Here is a 17,500-nt window from a genome sequence, read left to right on the forward strand (position 1 = left end):
GTGTGTGTGTGTGTGTGTGCGTGCATGCGTGCGTGCTCATGCGTGTGTGTGTGCGTGCGTGTATGTGTGTGCTCATGTGTGTGTGCGTGCGTGTGTGTGCGTGCTCATGTGTGTGTGTGTGTGTGTGGCAGCTAATTTTAGACTGCCCATCTAGACAGAACCAGAAACCGGTCCAGTTTCAGTTCTGTGTTCTCGGCCTGTGACGCTCTAACGTTTTGCATGTTCTGTGGAGCGAGGCATGTTTTAGGCGTGTTACAGAAATGCCAGAGTTACATCACCACGTGTCTAAAGTCCATATTTTCCCCCAAATGTCTCAAACACAACATCACTTCCTGTAACTGTTGAGAAAGTTTATTAATGAGAGGCATCGTGTTTCTGCTGAAGGTCACTCAGCTGAATATAAAACAGACTTTTTCTTTATAAAGACTGATATGAGCCTTTTCCTTCAAAATAAAAGGATTCCAGCTGCTAATTCTTGTGTTTTGAAAATATTTTCCTCCACTTTTCCAAGACTCCACTGCCATTTTCCTAATCTTTGTAACCTAACGAGAATGCTGTGTAATATATTAAGATAAAATATATTCCTATCTATCATCTAAGCTGTTTAGGAAGCTTCCTGACTGGCCTCTGTTCAGAGAAATAGATGATAAATGACCTGCACCACCACCGCCAACTACATATTATGTTCTGCTGATAAGCTATGAACCATTCAGGTGATTGACTAAGCAGTTTCCTTTTCTGAATTTCTGGTCAAAAGAGGAGAACTTCAGTCTTGTCTAGTTTAAAAACAGAAATGTTAGTCATCCAAATTTTATGTCCTCAAGACAAGCCTGTATTTTAACTAACCGATTAGGTTCATCAGGGTTAATGGATAAATATAACCGAGTATCGTCAGCATAACAGTGGAAGTTTATCCCATGCTGTCTAATGATTTTACCAATTGGAAGCATATATACAGTAAAAAGAATTGGTCCAAGCACTGAACCCTGTGGTACTCCACAAGTAACCCTGGAGTATGAAGACGATTTGTCATGTACATTTACAAAATGAAATCTGTCAGACAGGTAGGATTTAAACCAGCCTAACGCTGTTCCTTTGATCCCTACAACATGTTCAAGTCTTTCTAAAAGAACATTGTGATCAACTGTGTCAAAGGCAGCACTGAGATCTAACAAGACTAGAACAGACACAAGATTCTTATCTGAGGCCATGAGAATATCATTTGTAACTCTCACTAATGCGGTTTCAGTGCTGTGATACTCTCTAAAACCAGATTAGCTTGTTGAAGCTTATTTTTATAAAGCACAAGACTATTTTTCCAGGATAGGTAGGCCTCCTCATGGTACGTAGAGCGCCATGTTCTCTCCAATTTCCTAGAGTTTTGTTTTAAGGCTCGTAAATGAGAATTAAACCAGGGAGCCAACTTCCTGTCCCTAATTACCTTCTATTTTAAAGGGGCAACATCATCTAATGCCACACGTAAAGAGGAATTAACATGATGAACTAAGGCATCAATTTGGGAGGGGCTAGAACTGAAAATATTGCCCTCTGCTACGTTCCTCTGAGATGCTGAGGACAGTAAAGATGGAACAGTTGATTTAAAAGATGCAACAGCGTTGTCAGATAGAGACCGACTATAGTGAAATTTACTTTCATGTCTCGAGAACTCAGTTATAAAAAACTCAAAGGTTATCAGAAAGTGGTCCGAGAGGACTGGATTATGTGGAAAGATCCTTATTTCCTCACACTCTATGCCATAAGTCAGCACAAGGTCTAATGTATGATGGCAGGAGTGGGTGGAGCTATGTATTCTTTGAGTAAAACCAATTGAGTCTAAGATATTACTAAAGGCTACATTGAGGCTATCATTTTCAATGTCCACATGAATGTTGAAATCCCCCACTACAATGACCTTATCAGTATTTAGCACCAAATCAGATAAAACATCAGAGATCTGATCCAAAAACTCAGAGTAAGGGCCTGGTGGACGATATAAAACTACAAACAAGAGTGGTTTCACAGTTTTGCTATCTGGATTAGGAGAACTAAGAATAAGATGTTCAAACGAACTGTAACTATTAATCTGTAAGGGACTGATTAATAAGTCCGAATGAAAAATGGTTGCCACTCCTCCTCCTCGCCCTGTACTTCGAGCAATATGATGATTTAAATAATTAGGAGTCGACTCGTTTAAGCTAACATAGTCCTCTTGCTGCAGCCAGGATTTGTCACGATGGGGAGCCAAGAGGAGGTTAGGACCCAAAAATGCCGAGAACCAGATGACACCGAGTGGAGCAATAACGTAAAATCCTTTATTAAGAATAAATCCTAAAAGGCAGGGAGCCAAAAACAAAAATCAAAAGTCCCAAATAACAAAACCTAGAATATCCAAAACGAAGCTCAAAATCTAGAGAGGGGAACGAGACGAAGGTGACACAAGACAATGACCCAACAACAGATAGAGACGCAGACAGGGTTATATACACTGGGGCATGATGGGAGGCAGATAGACTGCAGGTGTGTGGGGAGAGAACCAGGTGAAAGCAATTAACTAATCAGGGAGGAAACTAACATGACCTAAGAGTAAAACCTAAAGACAAGAAGAGCCAGCAAAAATAACTAATACCTGGGGAAGGAAAACTACAAAAACCGGTGGGAAAACACACTGAAGAGACTAATAAAATGAAAAGCTGAACCTATAAAAACTGCAGAGGGGTGACTGGGGGAGACCAAAGGAACACAGGACCTGTGAGGGATGATCTGGAGGGCTGCAGACCAGGGGACACATGAGGAACACAAAGAGACACATAAGGGGATCCTTCGAGGGGGATGGAGCACACAAGGAGACACATGAGGGAGACGCAGACACAGACCATGACAGGATTCTGTGAGAGAGAGCAAAGAGATCTGATTATCACAAATCAAGTCATTAACTAACAAAGTCTTAGAAAAAATGGATCAAATGTTCAACAACCCACATTTAATGTTTCTAGTTTTCTGCTCAGTTGAATTTGTTCTAATATTTATGAGATTTCCATGATTTGCTTTATTAAGCCTGATATTTAATCTGTGTGGTTTTGGCCGTGGGCAGGACACTGTCTCTATGGGGTAGTGGGTGGGTAACAGTACAGAAGCTGCAGAGGGGTGGGTTAAACTACTAAATTACTTAATAACCTGACAGAAAATCCTTTAAGATGATCCCTTTAATCTCATCTGATGAGGTTCCGGACCCCAGGAGCTTGTAAGCCGTTGTGATGTTCAGATACTTTAGGAGGTTATCATTTATGTGATAATCGGTGATCTTCTGGCTTTCACTTCCTGTTTTTCTACTTAAAGTCACAACAAAAGCCGGTCAAACATCTACCCTGTTTCTCTGAAGCAGATGCTGGTCTTTGCTGCTGTAACATGGAACCCGTTTTAGGCTTTTGCCAGACCTTCTTGTTGCACCAGCATGAGCCACACCCATCAACACTTCAGAGAGAGGATTAGTGTCGAAAGGCAGCAGGAACTCTCAACATTCTCGCGTTTGACATCAGAAGAGGAACTTTGGGCAAAAATGTTTCAACCACAACTTTCGACCTAAGCAGAAACACTTCCTGGGTCTAAAATGCAACCTTTTCCGTTCCTGTGTGAGTTGGAGACGCGTTGGTACCTGTAACAACGTCTGCTGTTTTCTGGCACCTTCTCAGTGACTTAGTGGTAGAGTGTCCACTCTGGGACTGGGATCCCGGTCAGGTCACACCCAACGCCCAACGCCTCCCTGCTTGACACTCAGCTTTAAGGGGTTGGATCGGGGGGGGCGGGGGGGGGGGGCGGGGGGGGGGGTAGCCATAGCTGCAGCTCACCGCTCCCCACGGGGACGGGTCAGATGCAGAGATGAACTTCACCAGTGTGTGATGATGACTGATGGGATTTAAACTTTAGCATTTTCTAAATAATCTAATTAAGCATAAACTGTCCTTTACAACAATCTGCCTCTGCAAGCTGAGAGGGGATTGGGTCAGCGGTCTCACTTGTGTTCCCTCCATCTGTGCAGCCTGCAGGCCACAGACACAGCCTCTGTGTCCCGCCACATCTGCAGGCACATTTGCATACATGAACACACAACTACAGCGACGAGCCTGTGCTGAAGATCTGAGGTGTGTGAGGAAACAAAGTATTGTCGAAGGTTTCTTTGGCTGCTGTTGTGTCTCTTCTCAAGTCGGATCTTGCTGCACTGTGATGGGCCTTAGCGCCCAACCTGATAGCAGAGTTGTGAGCTTTAGGGAGTGACTGGGCCTTGCTCGTCGCCCAGGGCTTCTGGTTTGGGCAGATACAGGTGTGCTTCACCTCTGGGACTGTGTTTGTGTCAGCGAACATCTGCAAGTTCTGGTGCACAATACTCACACTGTTCCAGACAAGCAGTCCCGTAGCAGGAACCAGGAAGTGCATGTTCTGGTCAGATCTGTAATCAGCCTGGTTTTCCTTATAAAATAAATAAATAAATAAATAAACATTAAAATAATAATAATAATAATAATAAACTTCATTTTATTTATAGGCGCCCTTCATGGCACTCATGGTCACCTCATAGTAAGGCAAGAAAAACACATCATGACAAAACAAAGTAAGATCAACTCATTTAAATCAATAAAGATTAAAAAGCAACAAAACAGATAAATGAGACAGGCGCATGGATGGAGAGTCACAAACAAAAAGCATTTCTGCACAAATGAGTTTTGAGATGTGATTTGAAAATTGAAATGGAGTCAATGTTGTGAATCTCAGGTGGAAGAGAATTCCAGAGGTGAGGAGCTGAACGCTCTGGACCCCATGGTAGACACATGGGAAGGGGGCACTGAGAGATGGATGGAGGAGGAAGATCTAAGACTACGGATGGGGACGAGGTTAAATGCAAGAAGACGGATATTTAAAGTGATCCGAAATTTTACAGGAAGCCTGTGCAGCTCCTTCAGAGCTGTGATGTGATCAGTGGACGGGATTTTGGAGACAATACGGCCAGCCGAGTTCTGGACCAGCTGAAGTTTGTGTGCAGATGATTGAGGGAGACCAAAAAGTTGTGAGTTACGGTAGACAATACGAGAAGTGGCCAGGGTGTGAACAAGAATAGCAGCGCTGTGAGATGTGAGAGACGGTCGGAGGCGATTAATGTTACGTAGATGGAAATAAGCAACCTGAGTAATTTAACTAACATGGGACTGAAATTATAACGTACCATCAAGGAGGACACCCAGACTCTAGGGGCTGATGGAGGAGTTATCAATGGTCAAAGAGTTGTTGTCTGATTTAGCCAAAGTTGATTTGGAACCAATGAGAAGAATCTTCACTGTTCAGCTGAAGAAAATTGTTAGATAACCATGTTTTACTTTCATCCAGACATTCACTTAGGGAAGAAGGCGGGAGGGAGGAGGTGGGATTTGTAGAGAAATAGAGCTGGGTGTCGTCTGCATAGCAATGAAAATTAATATTAAATTTATGGAAATTTTTGCTAAGTGGAAGAATTTAGATGATAAATAGAAGAGGCCTCAGGACAGAACATTGGGGAACACCCAACCTGGGATGAGGAGATGAGAGAGGTGGTCAGACAGGCCCAGGTGAGAGAGGGAGGGCAGTTCTAAAAGCATGCTTTATGTTAGGGTTAGGGTTAGGGTTAACCCTAAACACGATCGTGTGTTTGCTCCTCTGGTGGGCACCATATAAATCTGGAGAGGACAGTCTTAAGGCTGTTTAATAGTCTCCTGCAATAATCTGAACCCCATCTGGATGAGCTTGCTGTTGTTTACTAACCATGTCATGAAATTGTGCTAGCGCTATGCTAATGTTAGCATCAAGTGGGAAGTAAGCAGTAGGGTTCAAGTGCGTAGTTCACAAATGTGCCGAACTGGGACAGGGAACGTTGAGTCATCGATCGTGACGCATGCCGGGATGTTGGTCGCTGTTTAAAAAAATCATTTTGAACAACTTTCAAGCAAACAAACAAACAATTATTTGATTAAATTTTGACTCATTGCTGTCCATGTTAAACCTTAGTCTAAAACATTCAGAGCATGAATAAATCGCCCAAAAATTCACTGCTTTCATTTGAAAATACAGATTTTCAGCAAAATGCATGAATGTGATGAAATGCTGTAGATGTGAAAAGAGATGTCATCAAACACAGAGAGGAACGTGTGCTTTCAACGTTGGTCAGGGCGATCTCTTTCCTGGTTCTATTCAATTCAAATTCAAATTCAAAGATACTTTATTAATCCCAGAGGGAAATTAGAGTTTCAGTACACACAACTCTGAGATCAGACATGCATACATAGACACATGACAAGAATTGGTGGCTGTGGTCATTCACAACCCGAGTCGCTCTACCTTAATAGAGATCAGAGGGTTTATATGAGGATGGGGTCGGGTGGAGGAAAAAAAGGCACTTCAGAGTTACCCTCCACAGGGAGGGCAGCTTTGCTCTGCAAAACACTCCTCAGACAGAAATGCTACAAACTTCAGACATTACACAACACAAGTGTCCACTAGGTGGGGTGGTGGGTTGGGACTCTCCACACGTCAGTTCCTGCAGCCATGATAAGCAGCGCTCATCACCTCAGTCTGGACAGGGGAAGGAGGTCGTTGAGGTTTAGAGGGCACAGTGACTCCTGGAACGATTCAGCAGCCTTCACAGCCCGCAGTCCCGCCCAGGCTGGGATAGGGAGACAGAGTTGCCATGGCGACGGCAGCGTTCCACATTTCTTCGGGGGGGTATTCGTTTCAGCCTCACAGGCTCAAGGGCACCAGATTCAGATAAGAAATTGTTTTGGGGACAGACAGAGATAATTTCCTCTCTGTCTTAAAGTTCTGTTGGTCCTCAACCTCTCTAGATCCAATAATGGCGTAATTAATCTATCCCAATCCGTGCTGCTCCGTCCACTCGCTCCTTGATGGCATCCATCTTTTGTGCCAACACATGAATCTCAGCCAAAGCTCACGACTCATCTCAACAATTATATGAGTCAGTGAATTCACAGCGTGGTGCAATCCATCCCTGAGCTCTGGGAGCGAGCCAATATTCCTCGACAGCTCGTTAATTTTCCGGTAAGCCGGGTAACCTCCAAGGCCAAAGAGCAGGAAACCTGACACCAACACCACGGATATCCAGACGTCTTCAGAATCCTCCACAGACAGCTGAGATAAGCAAATCAGGTTCCACTGTTTCCAGGAGTCCATGATATACCCAACTGGATCTGTCCCAGAGGCGTACTCGGGAGCCCCTTCCCCCATTCTCATCGCTGAAAACATTTTATCAATCATGTTAAGTAACCAACAGACCAGGTCCATTTTAGTAATTTCCGTTTCCAGAAAAATGCAGAAGCAGACGTTCACCCAGAGACAGACAAAGAGCCTTGAGGGTAAGTTAGAGAGGAGAGGAGGAAAAAAGCGTCGGTACTCTCCAAGAGCCGGAAGAAGAATTAACACGGTGAAGTAATTAGATGTTTCTTTACCTTCGGCTGAAGCTTCTGCCTTTGTCAGAGCCGCCCTGAGGTTCCGGCCGAAGTACGTCAGCCGAAGGTAAAGAAGCATCTAATTACTTCACCGTGTTAAGAAAGCAGAAGATAATCAGGAATCAACACACAGAACGAGTTTACAGAAGAGCTGGTTGGTCAGGGCTCATGCTTGTGTCAACATCATGTTCAAAAGCACGTTCGAGCAGAAGATACCTGAAGAAACCTGAAAAAGGACCATTCCTAATAAAGGTCTTCTGTTTGGGATCTGGAGGATTAATTAACAAAAATGGTGGGTGGAGAAGGGCTCAGAGGGTTTTGAGTTGCTTGCAATCTGCAAATTCACCACTAGAGGTCCTAGTTCTGTCAGCATCTTCTTCTGAGAGCAGCTCTCCCCTAAAGAGGACGTCAGCTTTTGGCGCTGTGGTATTTTGTAATAAGTACTTTATACAGTCCTACTTATCATCAACAGGTTATTAATGGGAGGCTCTTTGACATCTTGTTCCATCTTTGTGCGAATGTTCGACTCGCTGTAAGAACACACAATATGGCCGTTTATCAATACGCGGCATACACTTTCAGGAAAGTTTACGAGCAAAATCCCCGATAAAAACACTTTAACGTGCAAAGACAGGAGGAGGTTCATCTGTACTCCTAAGTTACTAAAAGTCCGTGTGAGCTCTGGGATGGAGACGCCTGAATCAGAACTAGAAACACGTGACTCCTCAGATTTAACAACAACCACCACGAATGCTTTACAAACAGCTTCTCTTAGCCACAAAGACGTACCAGCTTACTGCTGAAACGTTAAAAAGCACAGCAAACCAAATCCCAGGTGAGAGGGTTTACTTCCTGCTGTTTCTGCATTCCTGTAGACGCCACCATGGGCTGCGTGGGCTCCAAGGAGCAGGAAGCTCTCAGCAAAGGGACAGGAAACAGCGAGAGAGCGCAGACGGCCCACTACGTCAAAGACCCCACCTCCGGACCCAAAGCTGTGAGTTCATCTGGACAAATGCACCGATCCACACTGACCTACTTTAAACGTCTCGTTCATTCCAAGGTTAATGATTGGTTCGGTGTTAGGTGCTGTGGATAACGTCGGGTTTCCACTGAATCTTTACACTTTAAGAGGAAAGAAGCACACATTTATGTTCTTCAGGTTAAAGTTTGCTGCTCGACCTCCAAAGGTCATCTGCTCAAAGAAATGAAAAGTGCACGAGCAGCCGTAGAAGTTTATTTTAGAAAATGAGGAAGAGGATTTTCTCTGAATACAGAAACTGTAAAACAACAACAAAAAAAAGCAGAAACAAGCAAAGAGCAGTTTCAGCAGCTGCAGCGAGAGGTGATACGAAGCAGCTCTCCTGCAGAGGAAGGCGGCGTGCAGCGGGCCTCAGCTTGTCCCATGATTGGTGAGTTTGCATCCTGGCTAGACATTGATCTGCAATGCTTTAAAGAAGCCAGGCTGCTGCGGGTCCTCCGGCCACAGCTTCCTGTGTGTTGACTGTAACATCTCTAACCCGCCATGAAGAAACAGGAAGTGACAGAGGCAGAACTGGCTCCGGTGTTACGTTGATGTGTGTTCCCCTTGAGATCTGTTTCTGTTGCACCCAATCAATCAATCAATCAATCAATCAATCAAAGCTGAGCCTTTGAACCATCCAGACATAGAATACGTACGTGTCCCCAGCTTCTGCCGTTTGGAAGTTTATCACAAAACCCAAAACACTGACTGACACTAACGGTCCTTCCTGTCAGGGTCAGGGGTCAGGGTCAGGGTCACCTGAAACACAGGAGATGTGGTGGTTGTGACTGACTGAAGCTGGTGAGGGCTGAAGCTGCAGGTGGTGAGATAGAAGAACCTAACCCACAGCAGCAGATGATCTGTCACCTTTCACCTTTAGCCTGCTGCACAACCAGTAGGCTTTGGTCACTGGACCTCAGGGACCTGCTGGAGGTGTGGGGACTGAGGAGATCACCTTTGGTCTTTAGCCTGGCGCTGCACAACCAGTAGGCTTTTTAATGGAGTCCAGGCAGGTGTGTAACCGCTGCAGCTTAGACATCTCATGGGGCTTAGAGGAGACGTACAGTTGGATGTCATCTACGTAGAGATGGTGGGAGATTCCTTTAAAGGAGAAACTGCTTTAATCAGCTGTTTGTTGTGTCATTTCTGATGGTTTTAAAGTGGGGAGCACTTATTACACTTATTACGGTAGATGTTTGCCATCTCTGAACAACTCATTGTCTCATTTGGACTACTTCAAACCACAGGTAGGCTGCGTCGGCCATCTTTGTTTGGGTTCAACAGTTGTTGGGGTAGGGTTAGGGTTGGGATTAAATTAATCTGGTGGTTTTGTAAAATATATTTTTATAAACAGACAGACATGTAATTTTACGACAACAAACAAACTAGTCCTCTGTGGATCCTCCACCTGACATGTATCGGTCTGGTGAAGGTACTAATCCTGATGCCCCATTGGGAGGATTTAAGACCAGAAGTGGTTTGATGGAAATGTATGGCAATTATCTACATGATGTTTCTGCTTGAAATGTGTTCATTTGCACATAAAAATGAGATTTTCTTTTCTCTTCAGGCCAAAACAACGTCTAATGCAGCAGCTTCAGAAGGTGGGTCAAGTCCTGCATCTCAGTCGAACCGACGGATTTCCTTCACTTAGCCTGAACAGCTGAGAGGATTTTTATGAACACACATGCAGGCTGGTGCTTTTAGGATGTAGAGAGAAACGTTAAGGTGAAAAGAGGAAGGTGCGTCTGCGTGTGGGTGGAGAACGATAAACTGTCTCACTCCCCACCACAAGGCCGGCGTGACTGCATTAACTTTCAAACATAGCAGGAAGTCAGCTGATACGGAACCCAACTAAATCAACAAAGAAGTTCCCAGAATCAACATGAAGGTCATCTGATATCGGGAACGTGACTCTTTTCATGCCTGCGGGACGAGTGGAGGTGTTGGAGAGAGGAAACCTAACCCTTCGTCCTTGAGGTGTAGATGGTCTGCAGTCCTGGCCTGCAGCACCAGCGGTCCCTTTGTGAAGCTACAGATGTTTGAGAAGAAGAATCTATGTGAGACGTGTCCACACCTACAGGGCAGCCTTGACTTGTCTCCCCAGGTAGACGAGACATGTGACCAAAACAGTGCAGGCGGGCATTGCTCGAACTCATTAGGACAGGAGTAGGCCAGCAGGTTTTAACTGTTTCCCTGCTCCAACAGACCTGAGTCCTGGATGAATCACCTGTTCAGCAGCTCATCAGGCTCTGCAGCAGCCTGTTAATCACCAGCACATTCAAACCAGGTGTGTTTGAGCAGAGAAGCAACTAAAACCTGCTGATAGCGGCCCTCACGTATCAGGACTGCCCACCCCGTGTTGGGATCTTCAGCACCAGCGACACAAACAGGGAGCTGAATAGAGGGAGGGGCCAGGGACCCATGTGACCTTGATGTCCTTATCAGTAATAACAATGACCTCACCAGGGACTCCCATCGCCCTATCAGCAGGCCACGCCTCATAAGCCTCCGACCACCGACCCAAGTCTCGGACTGGAGAAGCTTCTTGGAGGAGAGGAGAAGGTTGTCCCAACTAAACCTTCTGATGATGAAACCAGAAGAACACACACAGCCAGCAAACGTCAAACAAAAAGAAAAAGATTTTTATTCTTCTTTTCAGCAGTTTCAGTCTTCCGTACGACTTCCACAGCTGATTTCTTCTGTGTTTTCTTTAAAGTGATGTTTTTCTTTTTCATTTCACGTAGGTGACATCGCCATTGCGCTCTACGACTATGAGGCGATTCATGATGGAGACCTTGGATTCAAGAAAGGAGACAAACTCAGAATCTTGGAGGAGTGAGTAGTCCACGTCAGTAGGGCGAACCTGAGAAAGCTGGTGAACGAGCAAACGGGCTTCCCAGCAGCCTGTCAGAGTTAGCAGCCAATCAGAGGGTGGGTGGGCGTGGCCACCAGCAGCTTGTAACGCGACAGAGCCCATAAACGGCTCCTCCTAGAAGGTTCTGAAAAGAAGTTGCTGAAATGCAGGATGTGAGAGGGATTAAGAAGCTCGCGGACCAGCGTGAGAAGATCTTCCTCCTAACCAGAACGACACCTTTCCAGTTTCACTTTCTTCCCTGAAGTCTCCTTCACCAGCTCTCATCTGTTGGGAGATGATGTGGCATGTTTCAGGCATGTGTTATGTGGGAGGGGCTGTCCACGGGCACCACTCGGGAGGTGGTCCCAGGTTCTGGACAGCACCCAGCATCTCATCACCACAGGAACCACAGAATGAACAGAACCCTCAACGACACCATCACACCACACAGAAAATGGAGACATCAGCCCAGAGCAGACGTGCGTTTGTCAGATCCTGTCCATGTCCTGCAGGAGAAGCTAATCGGTGAAACGAGGACAAACCTCGCCACCTTCAAGGACACCTTCAAAGTGTCCGTCTGCTACAGAAAAAACCTTCCATGGAGTCAGGCAATAGGAAAAGAAAAGGACCGCTACAGAGGATGGATGAGAGTGGAGATCTGGAAACGAGGAGAGGAGACCATCGGACTAGACCCGGCCCGTGTGGGAGTGGCTGTTGACACGGACCTGTCACATCCACATCCACCTGAAACTACCGTCATCTCCCCAGCAGAGGACAGCTCGTTAGGCAGCCCGGTTTGTTCTGTGCTTTTAACTCGTTTGTGTTTCTACTTCAGGTCAGGTGAATGGTGGAAGGCCATGTCCATCAGCACCAACAAAGAAGGCTTCATCCCCAGTAATTACGTAGCTAAAGACACTATGGAGGCCGAGGAGTGAGTGTCCACGCCGCCGTGCTCTAGCTGTGATCACCATGAAACAAGGACAAGAGCACTGAAGAGGTTTCCGTTCTAACTCATCTGTTTCCTGTTCAGCTGGTTCTTCAAAGGCGTGAGCAGGAAAGACGCCGAGAGGCAGCTGCTGGCCCCCGGGAACCGAGTGGGATCCTTCATGATCCGAGACAGCGAGACCACCATGGGTGAGAGAACAGTTAGAGAACTGGGCTGGCCAATGAACTGAGCCCATTGTTTCATTGTCTCTGATGGCCCTTTAAGCATCGCCGCCTCTCGATAAACCAGGATTATCTTACATGCCGGTGCTAGCATCTGGTAGCACGTCACACACTAGCTCAGTATTTGTCACCCAGACAGGAAACCCTTCTTTTTTATCCTTACAAGAGATTCATCTGTTAAAGGACAATGTCAATAAAAACTACATAAGTACTCAAACAGTAATAACCACATATACAGTATGTGCCCGTGTCTCCTGCAGTACTTAAATCCCCCACTAGGGGCCAGAATACTGGAGTAGAGGTTTGAGGAACGTACCAATGTTTAAGCTCCATTGTTCATGCTAATGTTGGTTAGCTCTGGCAGCCATTCACGTTAACTCATTCACTGCCAGCAGTTTCCTGATCGCTAACGGCCTTCTCTGCCAGCGTTTCTCACCGTTTTTACAGTTTTTTTAAGAGTCACAGAACGTTGCGCGCTAGCATGATGTCGATGCCAAAACAACCAAAACAAAGCGGCGACTCACCTCTTACATCAGGAAGAATCCGCGAGTTTCGAGCGTTATCCATTCTTTCAGAATCCGTTGTTGAATTGTGATCGGCAGACGCTATTCCGGTTCGCGCCTCACTTTTTTTTACAGGAACGGCCCAAAACGATCTCCTAACACATGGATGGTCTGCTTCCTGATCATGTGATCTGTGACGTATGCGGATGAAGATCGGCTTCAGGGCTGAGATGTTTGTTCTCTCAGTGCGGGGGCTCGTTCCGATGCTCAAACAGTAAAAAAAATGCAAATGACGACTTTAGTCGTCAATGGCAGTGAACGAGTTAATCTGCTGAAGATTACTTTTGTAACTGAACAATTACTTTGTGAAGGATTCATTACACTGTCCAGTGGCTCAACAAGAGTCTTTTAAATGCTGGTTGTGCTCATTTCTAATAAATCAGCTGGGGATGATATTCTGCAGGTTTCATGTAAATCCATCGGGTGGGTCTAGGGATATTTAAATAATGTTCTGGGAAGGAACGACATCGTCCTCACCTGGAAAAGGTGAGCTAGTGTCTGGAAGTGTTCCTGGTGGATGAAATGCTGTTTGTGTTTGTCCACAGGGAGCTACTCCCTGTCCGTCAGAGACCTGGACCCTCAGTCTGGAGACACAGTTAAACATTATAAAATCCGAACGCTGGACAACGGAGGCTTCTACATCTCTCCTCGCATCACCTTCAACACCCTGCAGGAGCTGGTCAGCCATTACAAGAGTGAGTCTCAGCTGTCTGAGTGCTTCATGTGGCAGCGCCGTATCCCTTATGTTCCTTTAAACAAAGTACTCATTTAAGTGAGCATATGAGCCATTTGAAGGAGGTATTTGTCTCCAAGTAGTACTCCATAATCAGTATAGTGATGTACAGCACCCTCTGCTGGCCAGTGATGATAATCAACCTTACACTTTTTCCCAATTGTTTACACATGTTTTCTGAAAACGTGCCCCAAACGTACACACACACACACCAACACATGCACACACACACGCACGCACACACACACACACACACACACACACACACACACACGCACGCACACACACACACACACACACGCACGCACACACACACACACACACACACCAACACACGCACACACACACGCACACACACACACACGCACACACACACGCACACACACACACACACACACACACGCACGCACACACACACACACACACACACACGCACACACACACACACACACACACACACACACGCACACACACACACACACACACACACACGCACACACGCACACACACACACACACACACACACACACACACACGCACACACACACACACACACACACACACACACACACACACACACACACACACACACACACACACACACACACACACGCACACACACACACACACACACACACACACACGCACACACACACACACACACACACACACACACACACACACACACACACACACACACACACACACACCAACACATGCACACACACACGCACGCACACACACACACACACACACACACACACACACACACGCACGCACACACACACACACACGCACGCACACACACACACACACACACACACACACACCAACACACGCACACACACACGCACACACACGCACACACACACGGCCAAACCCTTCAGTTCTCCTGCAAAATCAAAACCACGTAATTTCTTCTCAAAAGGATGTTTTGTTTCCAGACGACTCCCAAACATCACGAGTAGACGTCTGTAGGAGCAGTTAAACACGGATTCATGTGTTTCATGTAAAACGTTACAACCAGTTCCTCTCCAGTCATCATGAGCCTTCTTGTGTTCAGTGTTACCCTTACTGTACTACACACATGCGTAGGTACAGATCAGTTCCTGCAGTGAACCCTACTCCCTGGTTTAATGACAGCCTTCGCAGCCTGAAGCGCCAATGCAGAAAAATTGAGCGCTTGTGGAAGAAAACCCATCTCCACGTCCATCTGCTGCTCCTAAAGGATCTTCTGTCAGAGATGCCAGGGTTTCCTATTCCTCCAACCTGGTGTCCCAGAGCAAAGGGAACCCCAAGGTGCTGTTTAACACCATCAGCAGCATCGTCTCTCCTGCCTCTCCTACAGCCTCCATCCACTCTGTTGCAGACTGTGAGAACTTTCTGTCTTTCTTTGTGGACAAAGTCAATAAGGTTAGATCTAGCATCTCTCCTTCAGCCTTATCGCCGCCTCTCCCGACTCCAACCAGGCCCATCATCCTAGATAGCTTTGCTCCTGTTTCTTTGCCTGAGTTAACCAAACTAGTTAACTCTATGAAGACCTCTGCATGCCCCCTCCACATCTTACCCTCATCTTTGTTTAAAAGTGCTTTTCAGTCCATCGGTCCCAGCGTGCTCTCTATAATTAATGCTTCTCTGGTCTCTGGTCAGGTCCCTGCTTACTTTAAGAACGCTGTAATCCACCCGCTTCTTAAAAAACCGAGTCTTGACACCTCTCTCCATAGCAGCTTCAGACCCATCTCTAAACTTCCGTTCATCTCCAAGATCTTGGAAAAGGTTGTGGCTAAACAACTCACAGCTGCTCTTGATGAACATAACATCTATGATAGCTTCCAGTCAGATTTTCGTAGAGCTCATTCTACTGAAACAGCTCTTCTTAGGGTCTCTAATGACCTTCTGACTCACATTGATGCAGGGGACTGTTCTGTTCTGGTCCTGCTGGACCTGACTGCAGCCTTTGACACTGTTGACCATCACCTGCTACTGGAGAGGTTGAGAGACTGGGTAGGCCTATCAGGATCTGCTCTGGAGTGGTTCTCCTCTTATCTCTCTGAGCGCTCCTTTTCTGTGGCCGTCTCCAAGTTTAGGTCCTCCACCACCTCCCTTACCCATGGTGTCCCACAAGGTTCTGTGCTGGGGCCTCTGCTCTTCCTCCTCTATCTGCTTCCTCTTCAGCACATCCTGAGCTCCTTCAAAGGAATCTCCTACCATCTTTATGCAGATGACATCCAACTGTACATCTCCTTTAAGCCCCATGAGATGTCTAAGCTGCAGCTGTTACACACCTGCTTAGACTCTATCAAAACCTGGATGGTGGGAGCTTTCTTCAGCTGAATGAAGATAAGACTGAGATCCTCATCTGTGCCCCAGACAAGCTGGTTCCCAAAGTCAGAGACTCTCTTGGTCAGCTTGCTTCTCACCAAACCCTCTGTCAGGAATCTTGGCGTGACCTTTGACCCAGTTCTCACCCTGGATTCTCATGTCAGTTCTCTTGTTCGCTCTTCATTCTTCCATCTCAGGAACGTTGCTAAGCTGAGTCCCATTCTGTCCCGCTCTGAACTTGAGACAGTTCTCCACACCTTCATCTCCTCACGCTTAGACTACTGTAACTCTCTTTTCACGTGTCTGAGCAGAACCTCCCTGAACCGTCTACAGGTGGTTCAGAACGCCTGTGCTCAGCTTCTGACCAAGTCCTCCAAACACACCCACATCACCCCGCTTCTCCTCCAGCTTCACTGGCTGCCAGTCACCTTCAGGGTTCATTTCAAGATCCTGGTTCTGGTCTATAGGGCCTTACATGGACAAGCACCATCTTACATTGGTGATCTTCTTAGTCCCTACACCCCCAGCAGGTCCCTGAGGTCCAGTGATCAAAGCCTACTGGTTGTGCAGCACCAGGCTAAAGGTCAAAGGTGACAGATCATCTGCTGCTGTGGCCCCCAGACTCTGGACCTCTCTCCCCCTGAGCCTGAGATCAGTGGACTCAGTGGTCTCCTTTAAAAAGCAGCTGAAGACTCACTTGTTCAAGCTGGCTTTTGTATGACCTTCTTCACCTCTCTCTCTTTATTCTGCTCTCCCCACCTATTCCACCTTCCTCAGGATCCACTGGTTTCCCTCTTTCCTGTTCACTCTCTTTCTTTCTTAACATTTTTTAATCACAATTGTCTATTTTTGCTTATTTTAAATATATTTTCAAACATTTTCTAAATGCTTTTTTATATTTTTACATTTCGTGTTTTTGTGAAGCGCCTCGTGATTTTTATCTTGAGAGGCGCTGTAGAAATGATATTTGCTTCTTCTTCTTCTACCACATAGGTACACTGTACTACACACGTACATAGGTACACTGTACTACACACGTACATAGGTACACTGTACTACACACGTACATAGGTACACTGTACTACACACGTACATAGGTACACTGTACTACACACGTACATAGGTACACTGTACTACACACGTACATAGGTACACTGTACTACACACGTACATAGGTACACTGTACTACACACGTACATAGGTACACTGTACTACACACGTACATAGGTACACTGTACTACACACGTACATAGGTACACTGTACTACACACGTACATAGGTACACTGTACTACACACGTACATAGGTACACTGTACTACACACGTACATAGGTACACTGTACTACACACGTAC

At 46.0% G+C, this 17,500-nt stretch overlaps 1 protein-coding gene across 1 annotated transcript in view; it reads left to right on the forward strand.

Moving 5' to 3' along the window:
* hck (HCK proto-oncogene, Src family tyrosine kinase) overlaps positions 1 to 17,500 on the forward strand; it is a gene marked incomplete at its 3' end in the record, with an annotated part of 26,375 nt that overhangs the window by 816 nt on the left and 8,059 nt on the right. The window contains 6 exon segments of the mRNA XM_054730841.2: positions 8,360 to 8,478; positions 10,076 to 10,109; positions 11,253 to 11,343; positions 12,198 to 12,293; positions 12,393 to 12,496; positions 13,638 to 13,787. Of these exon segments, the coding sequence (XP_054586816.1) occupies positions 8,368 to 8,478; positions 10,076 to 10,109; positions 11,253 to 11,343; positions 12,198 to 12,293; positions 12,393 to 12,496; positions 13,638 to 13,787 (586 nt within the window). The 5' untranslated portion in view covers positions 8,360 to 8,367.

The sequence above is a fragment of the Nothobranchius furzeri genome, chromosome 15 (genome assembly GCF_043380555.1).
Source record: "Nothobranchius furzeri strain GRZ-AD chromosome 15, NfurGRZ-RIMD1, whole genome shotgun sequence".
Lineage (NCBI taxonomy): Eukaryota > Metazoa > Chordata > Actinopteri > Cyprinodontiformes > Nothobranchiidae > Nothobranchius > Nothobranchius furzeri.